The 23,871-nt window shown below is 45.0% G+C and overlaps 5 protein-coding genes across 5 annotated transcripts; 2 read left to right on the top strand and 3 right to left on the bottom strand.

Annotated features, from left to right (window-relative positions):
- Positions 1 to 340: 340 nt before the first annotated feature.
- On the top strand, positions 341 to 2,811 carry LOC131888270 (nucleoporin p58/p45-like). Its single transcript, XM_059237081.1, has 2 exons — positions 341 to 1,833; positions 2,314 to 2,811. Exons 1-2 carry the CDS (start codon positions 476 to 478, stop codon positions 2,723 to 2,725), a joined length of 1,770 nt encoding a protein of 589 aa, XP_059093064.1. The 5' UTR covers positions 341 to 475; the 3' UTR covers positions 2,726 to 2,811.
- LOC131889423 (myotubularin-related protein 6-like) lies at positions 2,755 to 6,270 on the bottom strand. Its single transcript, XM_059238519.1, has 4 exons — positions 5,742 to 6,270; positions 5,465 to 5,642; positions 3,949 to 5,392; positions 2,755 to 3,326 (listed from the first exon to the last, which is right to left on the bottom strand). Exons 1-4 carry the CDS (start codon positions 6,086 to 6,088, stop codon positions 2,818 to 2,820), a joined length of 2,478 nt encoding a protein of 825 aa, XP_059094502.1. The 5' UTR covers positions 6,089 to 6,270; the 3' UTR covers positions 2,755 to 2,817.
- An 8,371-nt stretch (positions 6,271 to 14,641) lies between these two features.
- LOC131887921 (exonuclease 1-like) lies at positions 14,642 to 16,980 on the top strand. The gene has a single exon (XM_059236657.1). It carries the CDS (start codon positions 14,823 to 14,825, stop codon positions 16,902 to 16,904), a length of 2,082 nt encoding a protein of 693 aa, XP_059092640.1. The 5' UTR covers positions 14,642 to 14,822; the 3' UTR covers positions 16,905 to 16,980.
- LOC131887922 (calcineurin B homologous protein 1-like) lies at positions 16,916 to 17,611 on the bottom strand. Its single transcript, XM_059236658.1, has one exon. The coding sequence runs from the start codon at positions 17,609 to 17,611 to the stop codon at positions 16,973 to 16,975; it is 639 nt and encodes a 212-aa protein (XP_059092641.1). The 3' UTR covers positions 16,916 to 16,972.
- A 38-nt stretch (positions 17,612 to 17,649) lies between these two features.
- LOC131887920 (phosphatidylinositol 4,5-bisphosphate 3-kinase catalytic subunit alpha isoform-like) lies at positions 17,650 to 21,438 on the bottom strand. Its single transcript, XM_059236655.1, has 5 exons — positions 20,845 to 21,438; positions 18,915 to 20,756; positions 18,559 to 18,855; positions 18,303 to 18,479; positions 17,650 to 18,226 (listed from the first exon to the last, which is right to left on the bottom strand). Exons 1-5 carry the CDS (start codon positions 21,433 to 21,435, stop codon positions 17,969 to 17,971), a joined length of 3,165 nt encoding a protein of 1,054 aa, XP_059092638.1. The 5' UTR covers positions 21,436 to 21,438; the 3' UTR covers positions 17,650 to 17,968.
- Between the last annotated feature and the right edge of the window lie 2,433 nt (positions 21,439 to 23,871).

The following is a 23,871-nucleotide window of genomic DNA, read 5'->3' as shown; positions in this document are numbered from 1 at the left end:
TATGAATTTATTCTAATTTTGAGCAACCTATCATCATTAAATACCGCATAGGCCACCCTGGTCTGAAAATAGGTTGATCGCCCGGTCCAGATTCACAGACCACAAAATAGGTCGTTTAGCCCACATAGCATGATGGGATGGGAGCAAACACGTTCAATCATCACCTTACTGGCCCCTAGCTGAAACCTAGAACATTGCGATCGGCTGGTTTTAGTTTTTTTTTAAATCAAAACGTGTCTACTGATATCCTTTCGACTTTATCTCCAGCTCCATTAGTTCAGATGTCCAATCTATTTGTTTTCGCTCTCATTGATTGGCCTGAAGTTCAGCTGTTCTTGCTCTCATTATTACTGAATGCAGTTGTGGGCTTGCACGGCTTGAACCACGATTTTGGTCTGAAAACATTTGCAGTGGATACCAACTTTAAGAGGACTGACTGCCCGAGAGTCCCATCCAACCGAAAAAGACCAAAAACATGAGCTTCAGTTTCAAAAACACGGCCACCAGTACGGCGGGCACGGGCGGGGGTGGCGGTTTCAGTTTTGGCGGCTTGTCCACGGCTAACAAACCCATGGGAATGGCTCAGCCCAATGCGGCTAGTAACACGACTTTTGGCACTAGCACAGGCTTTGGCGCGCCGGCATCGGCGGGTGGTCTGTCTTTTGGACAAACCTCCATCACGCCCGTGATGTCCAATCCGACCGCCAATACCACAGGCTTTGGCACCAATACTTCGATGGGTGGGACGAGTGCATTTGGGGGAGGATTCGGCGGAGGTTTCGGCACGTCCACCGCGTCCACCGCCCCCAACACGGGCTTTGGGGGTCTGGGTGGGGGATTTGGGACGACCGCCACGACCAGTGCCTTAGGGGCAGGAGTGTCATTCGGCCCGGTTAAGACGACCGCACCCGCATTTAACTCGAGCACATTGGCCTCATCGAGTTTGGCCTTTGGTCAGCCTAGTACCACTCCTGCCACGGGTTTCGGCGGTTTTGGCACGGCTTCGACCGCTCTGACCCAAGCTACGCCGTCTTTGGGATTCGGTCAGACCACACCCGCTAGTTCAGCTAACACCATGGGTGGATTCGGGAGTGGTCTGGGAGCTCCTGCCCCTGCTTTTGGCGGAGCCTCGTCCGGTTTTGGTGCCTTGGGCTCCACGAGTCTGACTACAGCCTCTACCGGACTGGGTGGATCTGTGACCCCCGCCCCTTTTACAGGGTTGGGAGGAGCCCCAAATGCCCTGGCGGGCACGGCCAACTCGGCCAATGACAACAAGAATGGCTCCAAAACAGCCAAGGAAAACCACATCCCTAATGAATTGGCTCAGACGGTGGAAGAGTTCAAGAAGTTCACTAAAGAGGAGCGGAGTGTCAGTTCGGACATTGCTCACACTTCCTCCAAGATTCACCAGAAAATCAAGGCCGAAACGGACGGGTTAATGAATCTGGTCAAGGTGCTGTCGGCGGGTCTAGCCAAGAACAAAGTCCAACTCGATCGGATCAAGCTGGATGCGGCTCAAGAGATCTTGAACGTGGAAATCGCTCAACGAACCAAGGACACTCCACCCACTCTTCAATTTGAAAACACGGCACCTTATGACTACTTCTCGCGTTTGGTGAGCAAGTTTGAAAATCAAATGTTGGCTTATCGTCGACAAATTAGTGAGACTGAGCACCACCTTCTGACCCTGACGGAGCAACATTCGATCACGCCAAATGACATTTCGTTGGCCATCCAGAAGCTCCATGCTTCCTTTACAGCCTTGGCGGGCAAGTACCAGAAGCTCCATGAAGCAGTTCTCGCCCAAAAAGACTCGTTCATTCAGCAACACAGGTAAGGAAACAAGAGGGGTTTTTCTCTCAACGCTGGTTGATAAGTTAAAAAGAGGTTTTTTTTTGTATTTGGGCATTGTGGAAGGAAGTTCAGGGATAATGGTTGAAACTGAATCTGGTCAGGCTAAATCTAAACTCGCGCGAGTTGATTTTTGGAATGATTTCCGTACACGAGAAGATGCCTCTCTCCGAGAAACACGTAACCACACCAAATCGTATTTGAGTTCTTGTAGAAGGAATTCGATCGAAATTGATTAATTGACAAGTTTGAATGCTACGTTTAAATTTTAATGGGACATTCTTAGATTCGAATATGCACTAAATGATTCTCTTCTAATTTCATGAGCTCTCTTTTGATTACCATTCATTTTACAGTTGCAATATTTGAGTTATTTTGATTCGCAGGAAAGGTCAAATATGTCGCTTTTCTTCATGGTTAAAATAGGTCATGCCAACCATGTAAGCTATTGCAATTTTTCAGGCAAAAACATGGTTTATCGTCTATCAACTTATTTCCTCAACGACAAGTGTCGTCGGCTGGAAGCGCAGAAAAGATTCCAACCACTGTTGGACCCTCTGCCTTCTCAGGGCAAAAGGATCTCATGACGTTGGCCCGCAACACGCTCAATGCTACCAGCCACCCGCAGCAAGGTAATGCTCCGCCCACCTTTGGCTTGGGCACTCAACCCGGAGGATTCAATAGCTTCAACAACCCATCCGGTGGTGGGTTGGGAACTCTCAGTGGAACAATGGGTTCTGGATTGTTTTCCAATCAGAATACTTTGGGCGTATCTTCCGCCAACACGTCCACGCCTGGATTATTTGGAAACACGATGAGCCCCTTTGGAAACATGTCTTCATTAGGGGCAGGTAATAAGCGGGGGAAACACTAACAACGATACGGGAATAATAAACGATTGCGACGGCAGTAACATGAACATGTATTCAGCTTCAAATATAGCGCCTGATATCTCGGTCATCGGTCTTAGGTCATGGAATTTAATTCTTCAAATGCGTCCAAGGCATTCATCTCGTCCGGCTCGTCATCCGAATCGGGGGTGGGATAATCGATGAGCTTACAACATGTGCTGCACAAAGGCATGGGTTTCTTGCTCAAATGACCGGGGAGCGGCACTTTTCTGTGGATGCACCGCTTGCAGAATACGCAACCACACCGGCGGCAATGAATCTTCGTTGTGGCATTGTCATCCAAACGGAATCCACACGGACAAGTCAACGACGACCTGAGCGATTTCCAGTCCACGGCAACGGAATCGATCTCGGCCTCGAGAAGCTCCTTGGAGAGCACAACATCAGAATTGAACTCGGCCTCGGACATGGGGATGAATTGAGGCGAGCTTGAGGTTGCCCGTTGAGATGAATCATTCTTGATGGCTTTCTCCTTGGAAATGGGAGGAGTAACTTTAGAGGGTGTTGTTGAGTGCAGACCAGCAATACTCTGCGGTAGTTTCAAAGACAAAAATCCTAGAAATCAAGGAATCGCTCGTGGGTTGCATCACATCCGTTCTGTTACGTCACAGTAACGCCATTCAAGACACTCATTCCCCCAAAAATATGTAAATGAAATTTGAACTGAATCTATAAACACGAACGGACAACTACTCGCACTTACGTACATCTAGTTTAACAATCACGAGACGAAGGACAACTATTTAGAGCAGACTACATGAACTACATCTACCACATGCAAATGAAAATCAAATATGATCATCGGCCATTAAGTATGAATATCAAATATAATAATATAATGCATATTTCCCTAACGACGATTTGGAAACGGGGAAATTGAACTGAGATAACGATTTTGTGTTCGGTGTAATCGGTGACAGTCCCCATGAGAGGAAGAAAAGGCAACAAAATGAGAAAAGCAAAACTGTGTATATGATGTAGACGATGCCAAAGGTTGGAAATAATCATATAAAATAATATAGATAAACAACTGGGTCAAATCACAGAATAGCATAAAATGTAAAGATCTGGGTCGTAAATAGAACGGCCCGGGCGAGGAGATCTTTGGGTCCAAGACCATGACTGATTGTTGGAATCATGCCCTCACACGTGGCCTAAAATTGGGAGGGTAGAAGCTTTATTCAGCTTTGCTTACTCGATTGGCATTGCTCCATGATGGATGCTTTCAAATCGGTGAACTTCTTCTCCATGTGCTCAAAATCGGCATTGGCCGCATTGCTCGACATCTGAAGTGGGTGGGAAATCGTGCTCGAGGAAGAACTACTGGTCAACGACGTCTCAGACTCCGTGACCGAGGGTTTGTTGGACGGTGAGGTAGGAAGCATGCGGCGCATGGCACCCGTGGCTTTGGCATTGGCAATCAGAGATGTCATCTGACCAATGGTCTTGCTCAACTGTCGGCCATGGTCTTCCAGTGAGGTCGTGTGATTTTGTGTCACTGACAAAAGATCTATAATAGGCTCGCGGGTATGAGCCCCGCTCTCGAAGCGGCAAAACAGCCCGCTCCAGAATTTGATGTTTTGTGGGGCCGTGGTGGGGCGCATCACTTCCATTTGAGTGCTTCGTTCGTAGAGAGGATTAGTGTAGTCATCATAGTTCGCCGTGAGATAGCCCCACAATGAGTAGGTCTTTTCTCGCAACCCCAAGAGCTCTCGCTCACGTTCGCTATTGCCAATGAAGGTTCCGTACTGGCAAGAGTAGACGTGTTCATGGATAGTGATTAAGTATCGTTCGTTGAACTGGAATAACTGGGGCGAGAGCTGGGTCAACTGCCAAACGGCATCCAAGAACTGAGTAAAATTGGGCGACACCTCATTGGGATCACCATCTAGATGCCCGCATCTGTCCGTGAACTTGTGCCCGAAAGCGAGCCAGTCCTTCTCGATAAGGGCTTGAAAGCCCTGGAATGTTCGATAATACCCATCCAACATAAGGCAGGCCAGTGCGCACGTTTGCGATGTTCGGTCCCAGCCATCCGAGCAATGGACAATCACGGATTTCCCCTCCAAAATGCAATTTTTGATGGCGACTGAGGCGTCGAGTACGGCTTTCACGTGCTTCAGCCAACTACTGTTGGCCAGCTCACTCATGAAACCCTCCATGGTGGTGGCATTGGCTACTGAGGTCATCATGGCCTTCAAACTGGACCTCATCTTGTGAATGTTTTCGATGCCTTTGAAGGAGAAATTGATATTTTCGTAATACTTCTCGTTCTCGTAGCCTTTGCCTCCGGCCCGATTGGCCATGGCGTTCATGGCTGGCCGGGTGTCAATCACATAGATAAATGGCGAACGGGGTGTGGCCTTGCGCAAGCACTCGACGTATTTCTCATCGTAGCTACTGCGGACGCCACTGATGCCCACCAATGGTTGGGCACATCGTACTATGGCAGCATTATTCTTGTGTAGGTAGGTCAACACGGGGAGTCGGCCTTTGCTTCGAAAGCGTGAACTGCCTTCGATGATGGCTTGGGAGGCCAAAATCGGGATGAATATCTTTTGAGGGTAGGTGGGACATAACCGATGTTGATCATTCATCGAGCACAGGGTCCAATTCTCATTAGGCACGCCCTAAAAACGAACAAACAAAAGTGAGGACATTCTGGGCATGGGCTTACCCGATGAATCAACTATCGATCGCACCATTCGCTGATATTCTGCGTCCAAATCGTGAAAGAACCATCCGGTGGATTTTTGAACTTGGCCAGTCGGGTTGTACGTGAAACAATAGAGGTCCTTGAACTCTTTGGGCTTGGACAAGGCCATCAAAGACAGATACACATCATGGGCATCCCGATCCCGCTGAATGATGAATGACGCACTGCCAACATAGAATGGAATATACAACCTAGGTCCCCCATGCCCAATCCGTTTATCTATGAATGGCCAAGAACGTAAGGAAACGCCTCGGCCCACCCACCTTTGAAAGTGACTACACAAGATCCTGAGTTGTGTGCCCGAAGTGGTCAGGAGAGGCTTTTCCACGGTGTGCATGAGGGTGTGCAGGATCCATAACTCTTTCTTGGCCCCGCCATGGACAAAGCCCCCTAAATTTGTGGCCCCGCCTCCACCACTGGCGCCCGCGCCTTCGCCCATCGGATTGGGAGGTTCAGGTGGCGGTGCTGCCATTGGGGCCGAGGCCGAAGCATTGGACACGAATATGAGATGGGTCGTGGTCAAATAGAGCGTGCCCAAGGGCGAGGCCTTGGCGTTGAATTTGTCCACCAATTTCACGTTTTCAACTTTGGGCGTGAGGATATGCTCCATAATGGTAATTGGGTGGAATGGGGGAGAAACAGGCTGGGGAAGGCGCGGGCACGCCCTGTTCCGTGGTCGAGGAACAGGCTGTCGTGGTAACCTGGACTCGATTCGTGGGTCCACGAGTTTGGGAAGGTTGGAGGAGGAATTGAAACAGCGATTCAATCCGACAGCACCATCAGAGCAACTCCAGTCAGCTAGGGCTACGGTCGAGCTTTGGGCTCGAAAACTCGAGCTTACTGAATAGATCCATATGGGAGAAAATAAAAAGCTACAACGGGTCGATAAGTATTCTTGAACAGCCGGCGAATCAAAGTTATGAATGCAATGAAGATAGTTGAATCTAAAAAAACTTGGAGCTTATTTTTGACTCGGAACGGATCGTTAGTGAGGTTGAGCATTCATTGGCAGGTTCATCATTTGAATAAATGCTACATATTTGTAATGTTATATACCGGGATTAATCAAAGTCAGTTCACGGTTTGGGCATTATATTGTTGATTCACATTTATCTATATCATTCTAAAACGTAAAAAGAAGCTTTTATGATAGTATTGTGCCTTCTAAATAATAAACCCTATCAGGGCATCAGTCGTTCCTCAATAAATGGAACAGATTACCATTACAATTAATTTGGTCAAAAATAATAACCATTACTCAAAAAAAGATGTGATGGCGTTACTCGTTACAATTACTTTCACTAAAATTTGAGGTCACCAATATCTTGTGGTTTTTGCCCCATCAAAACTAAAGAAATTGTGCTTTTGGCTTCAAGCAGTCCTAATGCGTAAAATTAATAATGCAAATAAAGTAGCAAATGTGCCAAGGTTTAAAATCGAGAACACCCTAAGAGTAGCTTAGCGCCAGTACAACTTTCAACCCTGACTTCCATTGCTTATAATATGCTGGATGGATGGAGGCTCTGTTGAGGACGTTTCCTCAACTGTCATAAGATAAACGAAATATTAAAGGCCACTTTGGAAGTTTAAAAAAAGGAACAAGTAACGAGTATTTTTTTCAGTTTTTGAGTCGTTACAATCTCACCATTTTAAAATGTAATTGAATTACAATCACTTTTTCGAAAAAAGGAACGAATTACTGTGATTTCGTTACTTGTAATTTCGTTACTAATGCCCGGAACCCTATCTATGGCTTACCAAGGAAGGTTAAGGCAAACATAAATACGATATCATGCTCCATAGATATAAACGAAATTCAATGCCATGCTCGATACCAAATACCAATTCGAGTTCGATTCCCCCAATCTCATACAAAGGCTCGAGTCCAGGCTCAAAAAGCTCAGCTCGACTCATCGCTACTCGTCTGAGCTGACTGTCAATCAGTCCACATGTGTTGCTGCAGCTGCTGGCCTTGGTCAGCCTTTCAGCTCAGTTGCTCCCCTTAGAAATCCAAGATCTATCATATCATCAGCTCGTCTGTCTAGCATTGTTCCTCGGCAGATTTTATGAGATTGTGCAGTGATGCATTGACGGTTTGCAATGTTCACAAAATGTTCCGATATGCTGAGCCAAGAGGAAGAGAAATGAGCCAAAGGCAAAACAAGCTCTAAATGACCTGTTTTGTGTTCATATTTTAGTTCTTGCTTTGTAGAGCATGCTTTAGTGGGTTAGACATCAAGTTACTTGATGTTTAGAACTGCCAAAAAGCCATACAGAGGATGGTTGTCATTGTCAGGGTTGATCAAGTGCATTTTTCGCTTTTTCCTGTGTTTGCATTACTTGCTTTTTTGTTCATTTGCATTTTGTGGCATGCTGCATCGTTTTGCCTCAATGGATTGTCTATTTTCATATTTTCCCCCCCTTTTCCTTGAAAAAAATGAATAATACCAGGGGTATTACTGTAGATCTCGTCAGCTTTCAAAATCGAATTGCTGCAGTACATGGTCTTTTTTTATCAAGCAGAAAATTTGTTAACTCAAACCAGTTGTTTCTTTACTGTAACAAGGGTTACTTTAGTAATCTAGTACACTTATTTCTTTTGCCTTTGGCTCCTAGCCGTTTAGCTGAGAAATACTCCTACTAAAACAATCCTTTTTTTTCCACGGGCTTTTCTAACCGCTTCAGGGAATTTAATCCCCAGTACTATGAAAATCAAAGGTTATAATTCGTTTATTTATTACCTTTCAATCTTTATATGACATTTGGTCTACTAACGAAAATAGTTGGCAGACCGAGCTAGTCCTTGTATGTAGGGTTGATCTGGAATGCCATCTAAGAATTGGTCCAAGTCTGACTTGAAAGATGCAACGGGATCAACAAGGCCTACGTAAGCCCTACAAATATTAAAGGGAAGCAAATTAAACAATGAAGGAGCCCGAGAAAGAAGGGAAGTGGACTTCATTGTTCGAACTAGCCTGGATTCTCGAGAACTTGAAGGTGCTCTCAAAACGCACATTAAGCCTCTACGGTCACTAGAATTGACTCTAAATTCTGGGTTGGGACACTTCTCTGAACACTGTACAGTCCCAACTTGTTTAGTCTCTCCCAATAGACTCTCTCATTCCTGTGATGTTCCTAATGCGCACTTTTTTATGCTGTGTTGGGTTTGATCACCGTCATTGTTTCTCTTTCACTAATTTGATTGTGATCAAACGATCTTGTGCAGAAAGGTAGAGGAGAAAACAAGACCACCCCAATTTCTGCACCGCGTCTCCTCCAATCTCAGAATTAAATCTGTAATATTGTTGAAATTTCGTATTAAAAAACTACCACAACAAGAGTTTTACACTTCAATACTTTTGGCATTTTATCTCCCGTTTCACGCCTATGTTTTAATTATTATTCATTTTATTTGGTGGTCACTTTCTAAGTTTTTTTCATTGCAGATTCAATGTGTGGTTGCGTGAATTTACTTAAAAAGGAACAAATTCAAGAAATGCAGGGCTGCTGCCCTCCCCTAGTTTGCTATAGGCTAATTCCCCTGTAAAGAGCTCCATGCATTACTACTCATTATTAGTATTAGTTTTGATGTACAATTATGACTAAATATACGACTTGACATGGTTTTTTTTGACAACATAAGTTTGTTTTTCATGATTTCACTTGTTCTATCTAATGCTAATTACAAAAAACAATAGTAATGACATATACCTGATGTATTGACAATGGAATGATGGTCAATTTCTGAAAAATAGGATATATTGCAAGGTCCATGAGGCACAAGAAATTTTATTTGCACTCAAGTGTCACTTTGAGGATACAAGCCAGCCACAACATCCCAAGAAGAGCACATAGAATCTTCATTTTTTTCATCCTGGTGGAGCTTTTTACTTTCCCAAAATTGAGGATCATTCCATTGTCAATATCTTAAACACATGTATTTACTATCTCAAAAAAATATGAGATCTGCTTTCACCAACAATTAGAAAGGAACGACATACAGTATATTTTCAACAACTTTGGAGGTTAATTCATCACCTTGTCAAATAGTTTTGGACTTAATTACAGTACCTGGATACAAGGTTTGAGTACCTGGATTTCCCCAAACCAAGACAAAAGTGAAGCACAAAAAAACGAGTTGGGTTAAGGGACTAAGGGTTGTTTGGTTTTAACCTTTTTCATTTATATTAAGCCATTAGACAAGTTTTGTTTTCAAATTTATCTGTATGGTATGTAAAAGTTATTACAAAGCAATTATTCATTCCATTGGTTTAATGAGAACAGGGTTACATTTTGAGACTGACGTACGAATTTCTGTCATATATCTAGTAATCTCATACATTACTAAAAATGCAAATTGATAACCTTAGTTTGAGATCACCTTCAAGCCCTCAAGAATCCAGGCTTGTTAAATCAGTGAAGTCCAACCCTCTTCTTTCTTGGGCTCCTTTATTGTTCAATTTGCTACCTTCAAATATTTGTAGGGCGTATTTAGGCGCTAATCCAGCAGCAGGATTTAAGGCAGACTTGGACAAGTTTTTGACTAAATTTCCTGATCTACCTTATAGTCAAGGAGTACCCAGATTTGCCAACTCTAATTTGTTGGTCAATCAAATAATATATATTGTAACTTGAACTGGTATTTATTCTTGGTTTTATCAATTTGTGACATTCTAATCAGTTAGTACATTGTAGTGAATGCAGATGCTACACCTTCCCATCAGTCTGAAAGACTCATAAAGACCATCATGTTTCACTCCTTTTTCAGTCGTCCTCTTCCTCTTAATTGTCCCAATTTCGAGTCTTGCTTGGCTTCGGCTGGCTTCAACAGGTTGACGTGAACTAATTTGGTTTTGCCTTGGTCTCCTTCAATTAGCACATTGACTTCGCCGGCCAATTCCGTAATTCTGAAAGGTCCATCCCATTGTTGTGCTAATTTCTTCAACACCCCCTTTCCATATTGAAATTTCTTCATGTACACCAAACTCCCAACTGAGTATGCCGAGGGTTGGGTCTTGAGTCTCCGGTCATATTTGTTCTTTTGTTTGATCGCCGCATTCTTTAAGTGTTGACGTACACTCACTCGACAATCCATGATATGTTTATGTAACCCCTTGAAATCAACAACCCTGGGGTTCTTCAATTCCCACTTTGCATCAATTGGTAATCGCAATTTGCAACCAAATAGAGCCTCATGCGGCAACATCCCTTTGGCTTCATGTATTGTAGCCCGGTAGGCCATTAATGCACTAGGCAAGACATTGGCCCAATCACTTTGATCTTCCCATACCATCATTTGCAACAGATTCATCAGTGAACTATTAAACCGTTCCACTGGGTTTGCTTGGTGGTGATATGGCGTGATGAAGCGAGTTCTTGTCCCCAACTCGACCAGGAATTCCGTAAACACGCGTGACTCCATATCTGACCCTCGGTCAAGGATGACTTTATTGGGGACACCATACCTGGCAACAATGTCGTCTCTGATCCACTCAACCAATACTGTTCCACCTAATGCTTGAACTGGTTTTGCTTCAGTCCATTTGGTAAATACGTCCATTGCCACTAATATATATTTACAACCAGCCTAAATTGGTAGTGGCCCAATGACGTCTATGGCGATCTTTTGAAATGGCTCCATCCCACTTTCATCTACCACCACCATTGGCACTGGGGCTGGGACTGGCAAGAAGTCTTTGTACAAAGCACAGTGTGTGCATCTTCTGGCCCATTTCTTCACGTCATCAGTCATCTTTGGCCAAAAGAATCGCGTTCTTGGACATTCCAATACCTTGGTGGGACCAACATGTCCTAACTTGGCATGGAGCTCTTCCCACACCTGCACTCTCATTGTTTTCGGAACCACCACACATAGTCTCTCATCTGAAATATAGAACAATGTCCCATCTTTCGACTGAAACTTGTTTGGCTGCTCACTGGCAAGGTCTTGGATCTCAACATCTTTTGCCTGCTCTCTCTTCAGTGTCTCCACCCCTGACGAGATCTGGGCCACTGCAGCCCTTGATAGGCAGTCTGCATCATCATTGGCGGTCCCCGGGATGTGCTCCACCTCAAAATCGATCTCAGCCAATCTCAGGGCCCATCTCCCCAGTTTACTCCGACAATCCTTTTTGCTTTGAAGCCACGCCAATGGCTTATGGTCGGTTTGCAACCAAAATCTTTGGCCCAGTATGAAGTTTTGCCACCTGTCCAAGGCAAACATGATTGCCAATGCCTCTTGCTCTATCACCGGGTATCTCTTTTCCACATCCGAGAACTTTTTTGAGGCATATTCAATGACTACATTTTCCCCGTTCTCTTCTTGTAGCAATACCGCCCCCTTACTGACTAAGCTTGCATCAGTTTTAATCAAAAAGGGCTTCTCAAAATCAGGTATTTGCCAACTTGCATCATTCAGCAATGCCTTCTTCAAGTCCTGAAATGCACCCATTTGCTCCTTGCCCCACTTGAACGAAACATTTGACTGAAGCAGTTCATACTATGGCTATGCTGCTTGTGTGAAATTCCTCACCAAATTCCGGTAGTATCCAGCCATTCTCAAAAACCGACGGAGTTCTTAAACATTCCGCGGGGTGGTTAGTTTGCCAATAGCTTGAAGTTTTGCTCCCGTTGGCTTAACTACCTTTTCCGAAATTTCAAATCCCAGGAACTGAATCTGCATTGTGAAGAAACAACACTTCTCAATATTCAGGGTTAGTCCAGCCTTCTCCAAAAGACTGAGACATCTTCTCATATCTTTTCCATGTTCCTCGATTGACGCTGAGTGAACGCAAATGTCATCAAAGTATACTGTTATATTGCGCTCTCCAGCAAAGATTTTTCTCATTGCCCGACAAAACGTGGCTGGGGCTGAAGCCAAGCCAAATGGCATGCGTGTGAACTCCAATAGTTCACCCTGAAACTTGAACGCCGTTTTTGGAATATCTTCCTCTTCCATTCCTATCTGGTAGTTCCCTTGATTGCAATCCATTGTTGAATAAACTTTGGCTCCCTTTAATTCTTCAATTGATTCATCAACCCAAGGCATAGGGAACGCATCTTTGTCGAAACTTCATTCAATTTTCAATAGTCAATTGCAATGCGTACATCTCCATTCTTTTTCTTTACCAAGACAACAGGAGAAATCCATTCACTGTGGCTTCTTCTCAGCACTCCTTCTCTCTTCATCTTCTCAATATTTTCTTCTGCCTTATTCATCAGGTGTATTGGCATTTGATGGTTTGGGACGCTAGTTTGAACACTTGTTCCCGTGTGTATGGCATGCTTCACAATTCCACAATGCCCTAGTCCTTGAAAGACTTTCGGAAATTCTTCTTTCAAATCCTGCACTGGTTTTGTTAGCTCTACTTCTTCATTGTGTTCCAGCAGCCCAATGTCTTCAACCAGGTCTCCTGCCTCGATCATACTTGCCTCACTTATCTCCTGGTTGGTATTTAGTCCATTGATCTTGTTGGATTCTGGCCCGTTAGAGCATTCTACAGTGGCTAAAAAAACTGCATCCCCCTCTAAGTGACTATTTAATGGGAACCCCGCAATAGTTATCCATCCATCTTTGGCACTAACACTTGCTTCGTGTTGCGACAGAAAATCCATGCCTAACATGACACTGGTGACGTCCCCCACAAAGAACGTGTGTTCGACTTCCCAATCCCCAACCACGACGTGGCAACATCGTGTTCCACTTGTGGTCAAGCTCTTCCCAGAAGCAGTCCTGAACCTGCTTTGACAATCTGAATCGGGTCCAAACATGGCCATTGACACAAAGCTTGACAATGCCCCTGTATCAATCAATGCTTCTACTTCCCTGCCTTCCACCATCATCCTCAGCATTGGTCTGGGCGAGATGGCTTTGACTTCCCCAAACCTGGTTTTCCTGAATGGACAATTCGGCAACAGATGATCAGTGCTTTTGCAGTTAAAGCATGCTCTTCTTCCTCTTGGCGCCCCAAAAGTCCCACCATTAGGTTCATGCTTCTTTCTTGGTTCTGTATTCTTGTTTCCTTTTTTCTTGGGCTTCTCCCTCTCTCAAGCTCCAAGTGTCTCGGCAACTCCTTCAGCCATCAACGCACTTTGGACGGCTTCTTCCCACTTCTTGGACCAATTATTCAGAACTGCCGACTTGAGATGACCATGTATAAAGCGATCCCGAGCCAATAGTTCCTTATTTCTCTTGGCGAATCCAGGGTAGCAATCTTGCATGACCAACTTGCATTTCTTTGCAAATTCGTGGACCTTCTCCCCGTCTTTCAGAGACATATTCCAGAAAAAGGTCTGCACTGATGCTTCCCTAAAGCTTTCTTCCACTGGTACCAGCGCCTCCTTCATGGCATCGAAACTACCGAGCGTTGCTTCCCCAAGGTTGTCCAAGTCCCTCAATCCTATTTCAAGCAACCCCGGAAAGATCTGCGCAGCCTGTCTATCAGACCATCCGTTGGCCCTTGCAACCCGGTCAAAATATTGAATATATTCCCCAATGGAATCTTCCTTATGTTTGGGTTGCGGACGAACCATGTTTCGTCCCATTGGATTATCCATGAATTCTGTCAAAGTTGTGTTTTCAGACAGGTTTGTTCGTTCCCCAGGCATGTCCAATGTAACCTTCTGTCCTCAAGACCACACAACAACAGCCAACGCACTTTTTGTGTGAGTTCTCTCCTCCTTTCTCAAGGACTCACTGCTGCCACCATGTAACTTGAACTGGTATTTATTCTTGGTTTTATCAATTTGTGACATTCTAATCAGTTAGTACATTGTAGTGAACGCAGATGCTACAATATATAAATAAAGGTTACGTAAAATGAATAAATTTGAGCTGGTGAGATTCCTATCCCAGTAGCGGTGAGGAAGTCCGCATAAAAAATAGTCGCAACCCCCCGTGACTGTTCTTGATTCCAACAGTAACAAACAAGTCCGAGCATTTGAGATGGAACTTTAAAAAAATATTGAGGATGACACCCTTATACCCTCATTTAAAAAAGATGAAAGTAATGGTAACCCGTTATGTTACCAATACAATTGGTTATCTTTGCAGAAAAATAACTCGTTACCAATAGAGTTACTCAAAAAGAAACGCGTTACTCAAGCCCCTGGTCATGGCACATGGCACGCAACCTAAGAGCAATGTCTTTTGCAAAAACGGTAGAAAGTCATGTTCAATGCTTAGCGCCAAATTATTGACGAGATTTTCAAAACAAATCAAACCGGGAGTCTAGGGTTTACAGCCCTGTTTAGTAGGCCCATGAGTAGGTTAGAACCCAACCCAGTCCCATCCGGATTCGCTTGGATGCGTGATTAGTGGCTTCATCTGCTTCATCTGCTTCATCATGGGCATCACGGGTCTGTTGCCGTTCCTCAAGAAGTCGTCTAAACCGGTGCATGTGAGTCAAATGGCCCATTCCGTGGTGGCCGTGGACGTGTATTGTTGGCTGCACAAGGGTGCTTTCGGGTGTGCCGAGAAATTGGTCCAGAATCAGCCCACTCAGGGCTACATCCTCTACGTCATGAAGTACATCGACCTGTTTCTCCATTACAACATCAAGCCCGTGCTCGTGTTTGATGGGCGGAATCTGCCTTCCAAGGCGGGCACGGAGAAGAAGCGCCGAGATAATCGACAAAAATATCGTCAGATGGCCAAGAACTACTTAAGAGAAGGCAAATTACGGGAGGCTCGGGAATGCTTCCAACGATGTGTGGACATCACACCTGCTATGGCACGAGAAATGATTCAGGCATGCCATGAGCGACGAATCGATTGTATCGTGGCTCCGTACGAGGCCGATGCTCAGTTAGCTCATTTGAATCGATCCGGATTGGCGGACTATGTCATTTCTGAGGATTCGGATCTGACTCTATTCGGTTGCGACAAGATCGTGTTCAAGTTGGACACGTCGGGCAATGGTGTGCTTTATGAACGATCCCAATTAGCCCAGAGTTTGGGCCAGCGAGCCGATGCGTTTAATTTTGATAAGTTTCGCTACATGTGTATTTTGTCCGGCTGCGATTACTTGCCGTCACTTCACGGCATCGGTCTGGGTAAGGCCTTCAAGTTCTGGAGTAAGGTGTCCAATTCGGACTTGCGACTCGTGCTGCCCAAGGTACCGGGTTACCTTAAAATGCCCCAATTGGACGTGACACCAGACTATATCAATGGCTTCATTCAGGCCGATCGGACGTTTTTATACCAAGTGGTTTTCGATGTGAAAACCCGAAAACTTCAGCCGTTAACACCCTACCCAGTGGACTCTGGCCAAGGGGATATGGGTGATTTGAGTTATGCCGGAAGCTTGGCTGTGGATGATGAGCAGGCCTACCAATTGGCATTGGGCAATGTGGATTTTCACACTCAAGAACGAGTTTTTCACTTTTGTCCCGACAATCAGACGCCTCCATGCACCGTGTCCCAATTTGGGAAGGCCGCCAACCAGCCAAGTATCTGGTCCAAGGATTTTGACCCGCAAACCGCCGTGAGACCACTCAATTCCAATTCAAAGGCTGATAATGGCGTAGCCAGAACCGCTTTCGGTGATTTGAAACTCAAGCCCAGCCCATCGACGAACAAACGAAGATCTTCGAGTCCCTCTGAAGATTTGATTGAATCCAACCATTTCAAACGTCGTAAACCCAACGAGAAGCTCGTCGTTGAACAACCCGATTCCCCTCAGATTGAAAAAGTGTTCATCAGCAAGTATTTTTCCCCGGGTACCACCAAGCAAAAGGAAAAGAAGACAACGAAAACTGCATCCGTTAGTGAGACAAAAGTCTCTTGGTTCAGTGCTCTCGACAATGAGACCTCGACGTGCGACAAATTGATCTACAACACTGACCTATTTGAGTTGCAATCGAACACCTCGACCAAGGACGAGAATACTGGACCAGTTCAATCCACTATACCCATGCTGGAACAGAACTTATCGTTGTGTGCCAGTGATGCGAGTCGTCAAGCGTTTAAGCCCTTAAAATTGAACTCCGAAGTTGAGGATACTCCCGACAAGAAATTGAAACGCAATCCTTTTGCTAAGGTTACCCCCGATAAAGCCGCTTCTCCCGAGCCTGAGGTGATTGATGTAGAAGACGAATGTCCTGCCATTCTGCCTGCCTCTCAATTAAGTGCATTCAGTATTGACAGAGAATCGTTTCGATTCACACCCACATTAGCTTCGTCTCAGGAGCTTGGATCACAGGAAATATCATCGTCTCCATTTAATGAGACGGCCACGGAATCTCAAGAAGTAATCATAGAAAGGACTGTTTCGTCCGTGACCTTATCTCAATCCAGCTACTTTTCCAAGAAAACTGGCACGCCTAAGTCGACCTTGAAGAAACCTAGAGGATTGTCGGGGCTCATACGGCCATCCTCGCAACAACAAAGAAGTGTTCTAGACTTGTGGAAAAAGGCTGCAAATTAAAAGTGGGCCTATTCCACTCCTATCATGAATTTAATCAAAGCTAGCTCAAACCCGAAATACATTCTGGTTCAAAAGATTCTGAAATACATGTCTTTGGCAATCTCACGAAGTATCGGGCTCTGCTCGAAATCTTCGATCGTGACATAATCTCGATTGGTCGAAATTTCTAGGAAGACGCTTTCGGCGAATTCCTCCAATGCATCATCTTGAACTTCGGGCACAAGCGTCCTAAGTAAGCCAATGATGTCTTTCATCTGAACTCTTGACGTTCCAGACAGATCAAACATCCGGAAGAGAAATTGAAGTTTTCCCTCGATGCTGCAATATCTTGGATTCAGCCCAGCATTAGATTGAAGAGGGCCAAATCTAGACAAGGCTTTGACGAAGGAAAGAAACGAGATCTGGACATGTTGGAAATCCACAGGTAAGTTGGGGTCAACGGAACCCATCTGATTTTCGATATCCACCTCTGTGGCTTCTCTATGCAAAGCCACAATAAGAGACTCGAATAGTGGGTTCACAGCTAATGCCGGAATGTCAAAGAGATCGTCCGCGCCCAGGAAGCCGTTATTGGATTTGTCCAGGTTCTTGAATTGCAAGTAGAGATTCTCGACGACTTTGGGAGAGAAGCCAGTCTTGTCTGCAACCGATTTGATCATTTCTGAATGGCCGTTAATTATCTCTCGTTTCGTTTGAACACAACCCATTTTTGAACAGGATATATTTTTGGCAGATAGATCATCAATTGAAAAATTGAAACGGTTGTTCTTTATTGGAAGAGTAATGAATAAATGAATCTTAGTTTCATGTAAAAACAAAGCGTGTTCTCGACTGGTTCATTTGAAGAGCTTAAATAATCAATCTCAACAGGTAAATGTTTTCCTCAGGACGAAAACGCACACGATTACTGAACAAGCCCCCACGGGATGATGGCGGCGGGTTTCGGACTAACTCGATTAGTTCATCTTTGATAAAATGATAATTTTTAGCGGCAGCACTAGGAGCAAGAGCAAAAGGAATGGCATTCAGCCAAAGCCGACACCAATCACATCACTACACGACGATCAGACTCCGTGTCTGATTCCGTGGAAAAACCAGTCCAATTTTGTGGTCCATGCACCTCCGTAAGCATGGTAGAACATGGATTGAAAGTATTCGAGGGCCTCCTCTTCCGTCTTCTCGACAGCCAGAGTTTTTCTCAAATAGCCCACATCATTGGTGCTCTGCAACTCCGTGATTCCGGTGGGAAGCATCATGGTGAACAGGGTGATGAGAAGATTGGCGTGGCGCCTCAACTTCAAATACGCCTGACCACAGAGCTCCTTAAAAAAGACATCAACGCAAATGAGGACGAATAACTTTAAATTAAGGATGGCGCAAGTTTTAGCGCACAATTACCTGGAACTTGATGAACTCTTCGCTCTTCTTGGGGTTCTCTTGACCTTTGCTTATCACCACGAGAAAATCCTCGGTGAGCACAAATGGCACCCTTTCTCGGTTGATGCCAAACTTCTTCTTGAAATGTCCGAGGAAATGACCAAAGTCGATATGAAAAATCTGCCCATCTTCATTTACCTGGATAATTAAAAAAAGAAAACCAACACAGTTCAGTCAGGTCCAAAGAAGATTAGATTATATGAAGTCCATCTCTTACCATGATGTTGTCGGGGTGTCGGTCACCAATGCCAAGAATGAAAGTGGCCACACAATAACCTGCGCAACTTAAGGTGAACGTTTCGATGGCTTGATCCACATTTCCTCGGTTGTGCTCTTTAATCCATTTAAATAGCTGGGTAGAATCCACCTGAATGGCAGCTAATTTACCGGCCTTTCTTTGAATTTGGTAGACCGTTTTGGCCTTCCTCACTACCTGGATCATGCCCACTTGATGACCAGTGGCTAGGCACGTATATGGTGTCATTCGCAAGTCCAAACCTTCCGTGTGCCATATCTGTGAAAACAATATTGTTTCAAAGACAAAAAAAGACTCTCTCGAAGAACCCAACTTACGTGATCCAAAATGCGAATAACTTGCAGGGTGAGCATGTCTTGGCGCAGATCGTCACCGTTCTTGAAGATCACAGCATTAAACTCGTTGGTGGCGTCTGCCAAAGGATCCGGATTCTTCCACACTAACCACAAGGGCTTCTTAGCCGAATCCATGACCTTGCACTGCGCAATTTCAAGCGCTCCGAGAGTGACAGTATTGTCTAATGGAGAGCTGATAAACTCTAGACTCTCCATGTAGTCATCTTGCTTGATTTTTTCGACCATGAATCTCATCCGGTCCTTAACATCTTGAAAACCATCCTTCAAGGAGTCGGTCAATTTGGTCAGTTTGTCCAGAGCCTCCACTTGTCGGGTGAGCTTCTTGAGATGAGGGCCCAGACCCCGACAATAGGCCTCGAGGAGCAGACCAAAACGATTGACTAGAGATTGATCGTAGAGCTCGGCTTTGAGATGCCAGAAGAAGAAATGGCCAATCTTTCGGTTCAGCAATGCCCGAGAAAGTAACAGATCCGACAAGGCGTTACTCAAGTACGGCTCGTACTTCAGGGTTTGAACGAGCTGAAGGAGGTATTGGGACAAATCTTCGTCGGACATTTCTTCTAACCAATGAACAGCCTTCTTCCGGACCACGGGATCTGCGTACTTGCAATCCAACAGCTCTAACGCCGTATGGGGAGGCACGTTCTTCCACTCATGCAAGATCAAATACACTTGTGTAATCTCTTCACGCGAGTTCCATTTCATTGCGTCTAGGAAGCGAGGGAGGATTTCGGGAATGTCCAGACAATGTTTGCGCAAATCCCAAAGGGCGCTTTTGTCTTGTTCTGAGATTTCGGCCAGGGGATCTCGCCGCGCTAGTTCTTTCAAAAGATTTTTCTCCTGGAGTGTGATCTGTTCTTTGGGTTTCTTGCAAGCCACGTTGAACTTCGCTTCTGGATTGATCTCCATTTTGTTCATAAATTTAGCATAGTCATCAAAATCACTCCGCGAGGGGTATTCGACCTCGTGGGGAAAGGTTTGAAAAACCAACTCGAGACAAGGGGAATCTTGGACATGATTCGACCCGAGGGTGCCCAAAGGGTACAACAAATCATCCATGCCACGAGGCACATTCCATAGATTGAGGGACACTTTGCCTTGCAAGAGGAGACTTCGCCAATCGAACAAGGAGATATTACCCCAACACAACATGGTAGTCTCCTCCTTACCCTTGCGTTTCTTCACAGCACAAATAGACACGCAGAGCTTGGCCGCTCTAGGCAGATCTAAGGTGTGGAGATCATTGCACACCACCCACTCGTCCCATCGGGGCTGGGCGTGTGAGACGCTCTTGGTTTGAAGAACCGAACACAGGGACTCGGTCCCGTGGTAGATGCCTAACCTCACATAGATCTGATCGGCCTCCTTGACGTTGACGTAGGTAGCCGAGAGCACCTTCACTTTAAAGTGTTCATCTAGGTGCCAAAGCTTAGAGGTGGATTCGGGGAGCTGGTTGTAATTGGGATTTCGACGAATGTATGATGGGATATGAAATTCATACTTGACTAAGCTGTTGTACACGGCTTCTTTGAGCATGAGCATCAATTGGGGGATATCGTTCTTGGCGATACAGGAGCGAATGTACTTGTACTGCGAGATGGGACAGTCTCGAAGGAAATATTGATCCGAGCCAGCCATCTTGAGCAAGTAGGTATTCTGATAGTCCTTGACCACTTGTAGCTTGTCCTCAGGCGACTTGTATTGTTCCGAATTTCGAATCCGCTTATATATGCTCTCTCGGATAATTTGATCCGGTTTGGCGTTTTGAGCCACAGCCAAGGTGAACTTCTGCTTCTCTCGATTCTACATTAATAAAAACCAAATCATTTTTATCACCACCTTCCGATCCTTGAGGTTTCGGCAAAAATCTGAACTAGGAGTCAATACTTACGTGGGATCGAAACCACACAGCGATTTTGATCTTCTCATCCACCAACTTCTTGACCATGCTGGCTGGCAACTCGGACGAGTTCTCCACCTCGGGCGGGTAAGCGTAGAGCGCTTCCGACTCAGGCTGATTGGCCTGACGTTTGCTCACGGCTTGTTGACAGATATCCACCAAATGGCGTCGAAACTCGAATGTCTCCGGGTGTTTGAGCTCGTCAAACTCATGGAGCGGCGCACCCAAAGCGATACTGATATCGGAGTTGAGCATCTTCTCCTCCTTGTTTCCTTTGGGCTCGACCAACTTGAGGAGCAATTGAAACAAGCGGAGGTCGCACAATCGGCGACTCTCGTCGTAGAACTCCTCCTTCTCGGCATCTTGCGTGATGGACACGAAAATGTACGAATTGGGTTCTTGCAGAATGTGATGGAGCGGAAAGTTCTTGGCCTCAGCCCACAAATCCGACTTGATTTGATCGAGCGTACTATCACGGTAGCATTGGAGCGTAATAATCACGCCATTGGGCAACAAACAGTCCACCAAGATCTTCTTGGGCATCAAAGGATGCCCCCACAACTCGCCGGAAGAGGGTGCCATTCTGTCGATTGACCGTCCACTCAGACACTACGGTCAACTCAACCCAAAAGCGGCCTCGGGACGACACGCTGCGCGATATCGACTCAGGCGACGGAAGTGGTTTCGGACCCGAGCACGGGCTCGACCACGGGAGGGGCCGCGGCACCGCCCAGCATGAGATTGGTCTGTCCTTCAGCAAAAACGTGTCCAATCTCCTTGGTCATTTGAAGGTAGTGCGAGGTACACCGGTTCAAGCAGCGCTCTTCGCGGGCGCGTAAACTAGGCGTGCCAAAATCCCAGACGCACGTGCGGAAGCAATACTCGGAAATACGGTTGTACGTCTGGAAGAAGCTCCGGAACGTGGCCACCTGGTCTTCATTCACGGGTAAGGTGGGGGGTGTGGGCGTCGTGGAACGATTAGGGGAGGACGAGGGGGAGGATTCTTCCATGATGTTCATTCGTTAGGCCCACCCAGGGCATCCCAATGGCTGTCAACACAAGATCCAGCACGTTGAGGAGGAGGCAGGGGAGTGAGACACGGGACCGAGGGAGGTCGTCCCACGGGGTCAACGAATCTTGATCTTGGACACAGCACCGCCTGGAACGAGAAGACTCTTCTTCTTATTATTGTACAAGAGTCAGCCAGCCACTTCCACCACTCTATTCGGCCAGTAGGCAGTAACTCTTTGAGTGCAGGAGCCGCTAGCCACCACCACCTCAAACTCGCTGGCCATCGTATATCCAGGCGTGCACTCGCGCGCGTCTACCCATTCAGACAGAGGAGAGGGTGAGAACGACCAATTTCCGGCTGGCTTGGCTGGATCAGTCGCTCTTCTCGGAAAGCCAGCCCAAGCACTCAGGCTGGATAGGCAGAGTCAACAAAGAGGAGAGAGCCTAATCCAAGGTCTATTGATGGTGGACATTTTAGAAAGGAGATAAACACTAAATAACATAATGACGACATACTTGGGCCAGGCTCAGAAACTCAAACAACCCGATCGGACATTAGAAACAGGTTAATGACAAGCAGACCTATATTTTTCGAGCCAAGATACCCGTTGGACGTGACCGCTTCCAAGATGTATTAGAAATTTATCTTAAAATGCTCCTCTTACTACAAAACCATGATTATTTTATTCTAAAGAAACACCATTGTCCGTGTGACTAATAATATTGAATAGGTGTTTATTGACCATGTGAAGTACAGCAAATTCAAGGAAACATGTACTGCCACTTGGGCATTTTAAGGAGGGAGAATTTAGATAAAGATCACAGCCAACTTGGAAGCAACATAAACTGACTTTGTCATTTTCATTTGTCAGCTATACAAAGTAACCAACAGTCTGGTTTCATACCAAGCTATGATGTGTGCAATGATATGACTACACCAAAATACAAAGAATTCTACCAACAGTATTCATTGCTACAATGACAAATGAATTTTTTTTTGAAAATTGCACCTTTTTGGGTACCCCAGCAAGCCTTGTATAAAGTGCTTATTTGAAATAAAGTGAACAATTTTGGAGCTAAGAAATTTTTGCTTCCATTTGCAGTCCACATCTCTAAAAGTCTGTGGTAAGTCTAATGCAACACATATCTTAGCATGGCACTTTGAATATTATTCATCAAATTATTCCATTTGATTATTCCAAAACTTTTCCATTTGAGCGCGTGTTTTAAATTCTGACATACCTGCTTATATTATTAAACAACCCAAATGTGTTGATTTTATGTTAACCAAAAGCGTTTCGGGGGGGGGGATTTTCTGCCTTAAATATCAAGCAACACATAGATGAAAAGGAATATTACATTATGATATCTTCAACCACCAGCAATTGAACCTGCTATCCCTAAGAAGGAGATTCTTGCCATGTCCATGCTGACTCCTGATTAGTAGACCTTGAAAAAAAGAACCAGTTGCTATTTTCCCGAACTTTTTTCGCATTTGGGAAAAGATAAGAAAAAGTTGGAAAATTTGCGATAAGGTTGAAAGAACCCAAAAATAGCAAATGCAAAAAGTCCAGAATAAAAGAATGTTTAGAATGAACAAAACAAGGCTATGAATTACAAAATTGTTGCTGCCCTGGCCAAAAGTTTGTTGTTAGTCCTCTTTATTGCCTTTTTCTGTTGCCGAATTCTAGGAAAACAATTGCATATTTTGGGTGATCTATTGAGCTTCCTTATTTTATTGACACAAAATTAAATCTTCGTTATTGCACACTTTTTAAGTGATTCTGATGTTATGGTACAGTATACAATTCATTATTTTCGAGAGTCTAGTGCCATTGCTTAGGGCACTTTTGCTCACTTCATGATTAGATTTGTGTCCCATGTGAACCACAGCTGAATAAAGTCCTTTTTCTCAGAAGTCATCTTTCTCTTTGTTACGGATCATCACAGGAAGAAAAGAAAAAAAGGTAAAAGAAATGAAAATGAACGAGAATATTTTTTGGGCCC

This window comes from Tigriopus californicus, chromosome 10, assembly GCF_007210705.1.
Source record: "Tigriopus californicus strain San Diego chromosome 10, Tcal_SD_v2.1, whole genome shotgun sequence".
Classification (NCBI taxonomy): domain Eukaryota; kingdom Metazoa; phylum Arthropoda; class Copepoda; order Harpacticoida; family Harpacticidae; genus Tigriopus; species Tigriopus californicus.
This window is presented reverse-complemented; position numbering and strand designations above follow the sequence as displayed.

Bases quoted from the DNA above. Each gene is read 5' to 3' on its own strand.
- LOC131888270 (XM_059237081.1), top strand. From the start codon at position 476: ATGAGCTTCAGTTTCAAAAACACGGCCACCAGTACGGCGGGCACGGGC. The intron at 1,834-2,313 runs GTAAGGAAACAA...GCAATTTTTCAG, and splicing joins TCGTTCATTCAGCAACACAG to GCAAAAACATGGTTTATCGT.
- LOC131889423 (XM_059238519.1), bottom strand. From the start codon at position 6,088: ATGGAGCATATCCTCACGCCCAAAGTTGAAAACGTGAAATTGGTGGAC. The intron at 5,643-5,741 runs GTGGGTGGGCCG...CTATGTTGGCAG, and splicing joins TTGTGTAGTCACTTTCAAAG to TGCGTCATTCATCATTCAGC. The intron at 5,393-5,464 runs GTGCGATCGATA...GTTCGTTTTTAG, and splicing joins ACGCAGAATATCAGCGAATG to GGCGTGCCTAATGAGAATTG.
- LOC131887921 (XM_059236657.1), top strand. From the start codon at position 14,823: ATGGGCATCACGGGTCTGTTGCCGTTCCTCAAGAAGTCGTCTAAACCG.
- LOC131887922 (XM_059236658.1), bottom strand. From the start codon at position 17,611: ATGGGTTGTGTTCAAACGAAACGAGAGATAATTAACGGCCATTCAGAA.
- LOC131887920 (XM_059236655.1), bottom strand. From the start codon at position 21,435: ATGGCACCCTCTTCCGGCGAGTTGTGGGGGCATCCTTTGATGCCCAAG. The intron at 20,757-20,844 runs GTAAGTATTGAC...TTATTAATGTAG, and splicing joins CTGTGTGGTTTCGATCCCAC to AATCGAGAGAAGCAGAAGTT. The intron at 18,227-18,302 runs GTAATTGTGCGC...GTCTTTTTTAAG, and splicing joins AAGAGTTCATCAAGTTCCAG to GAGCTCTGTGGTCAGGCGTA.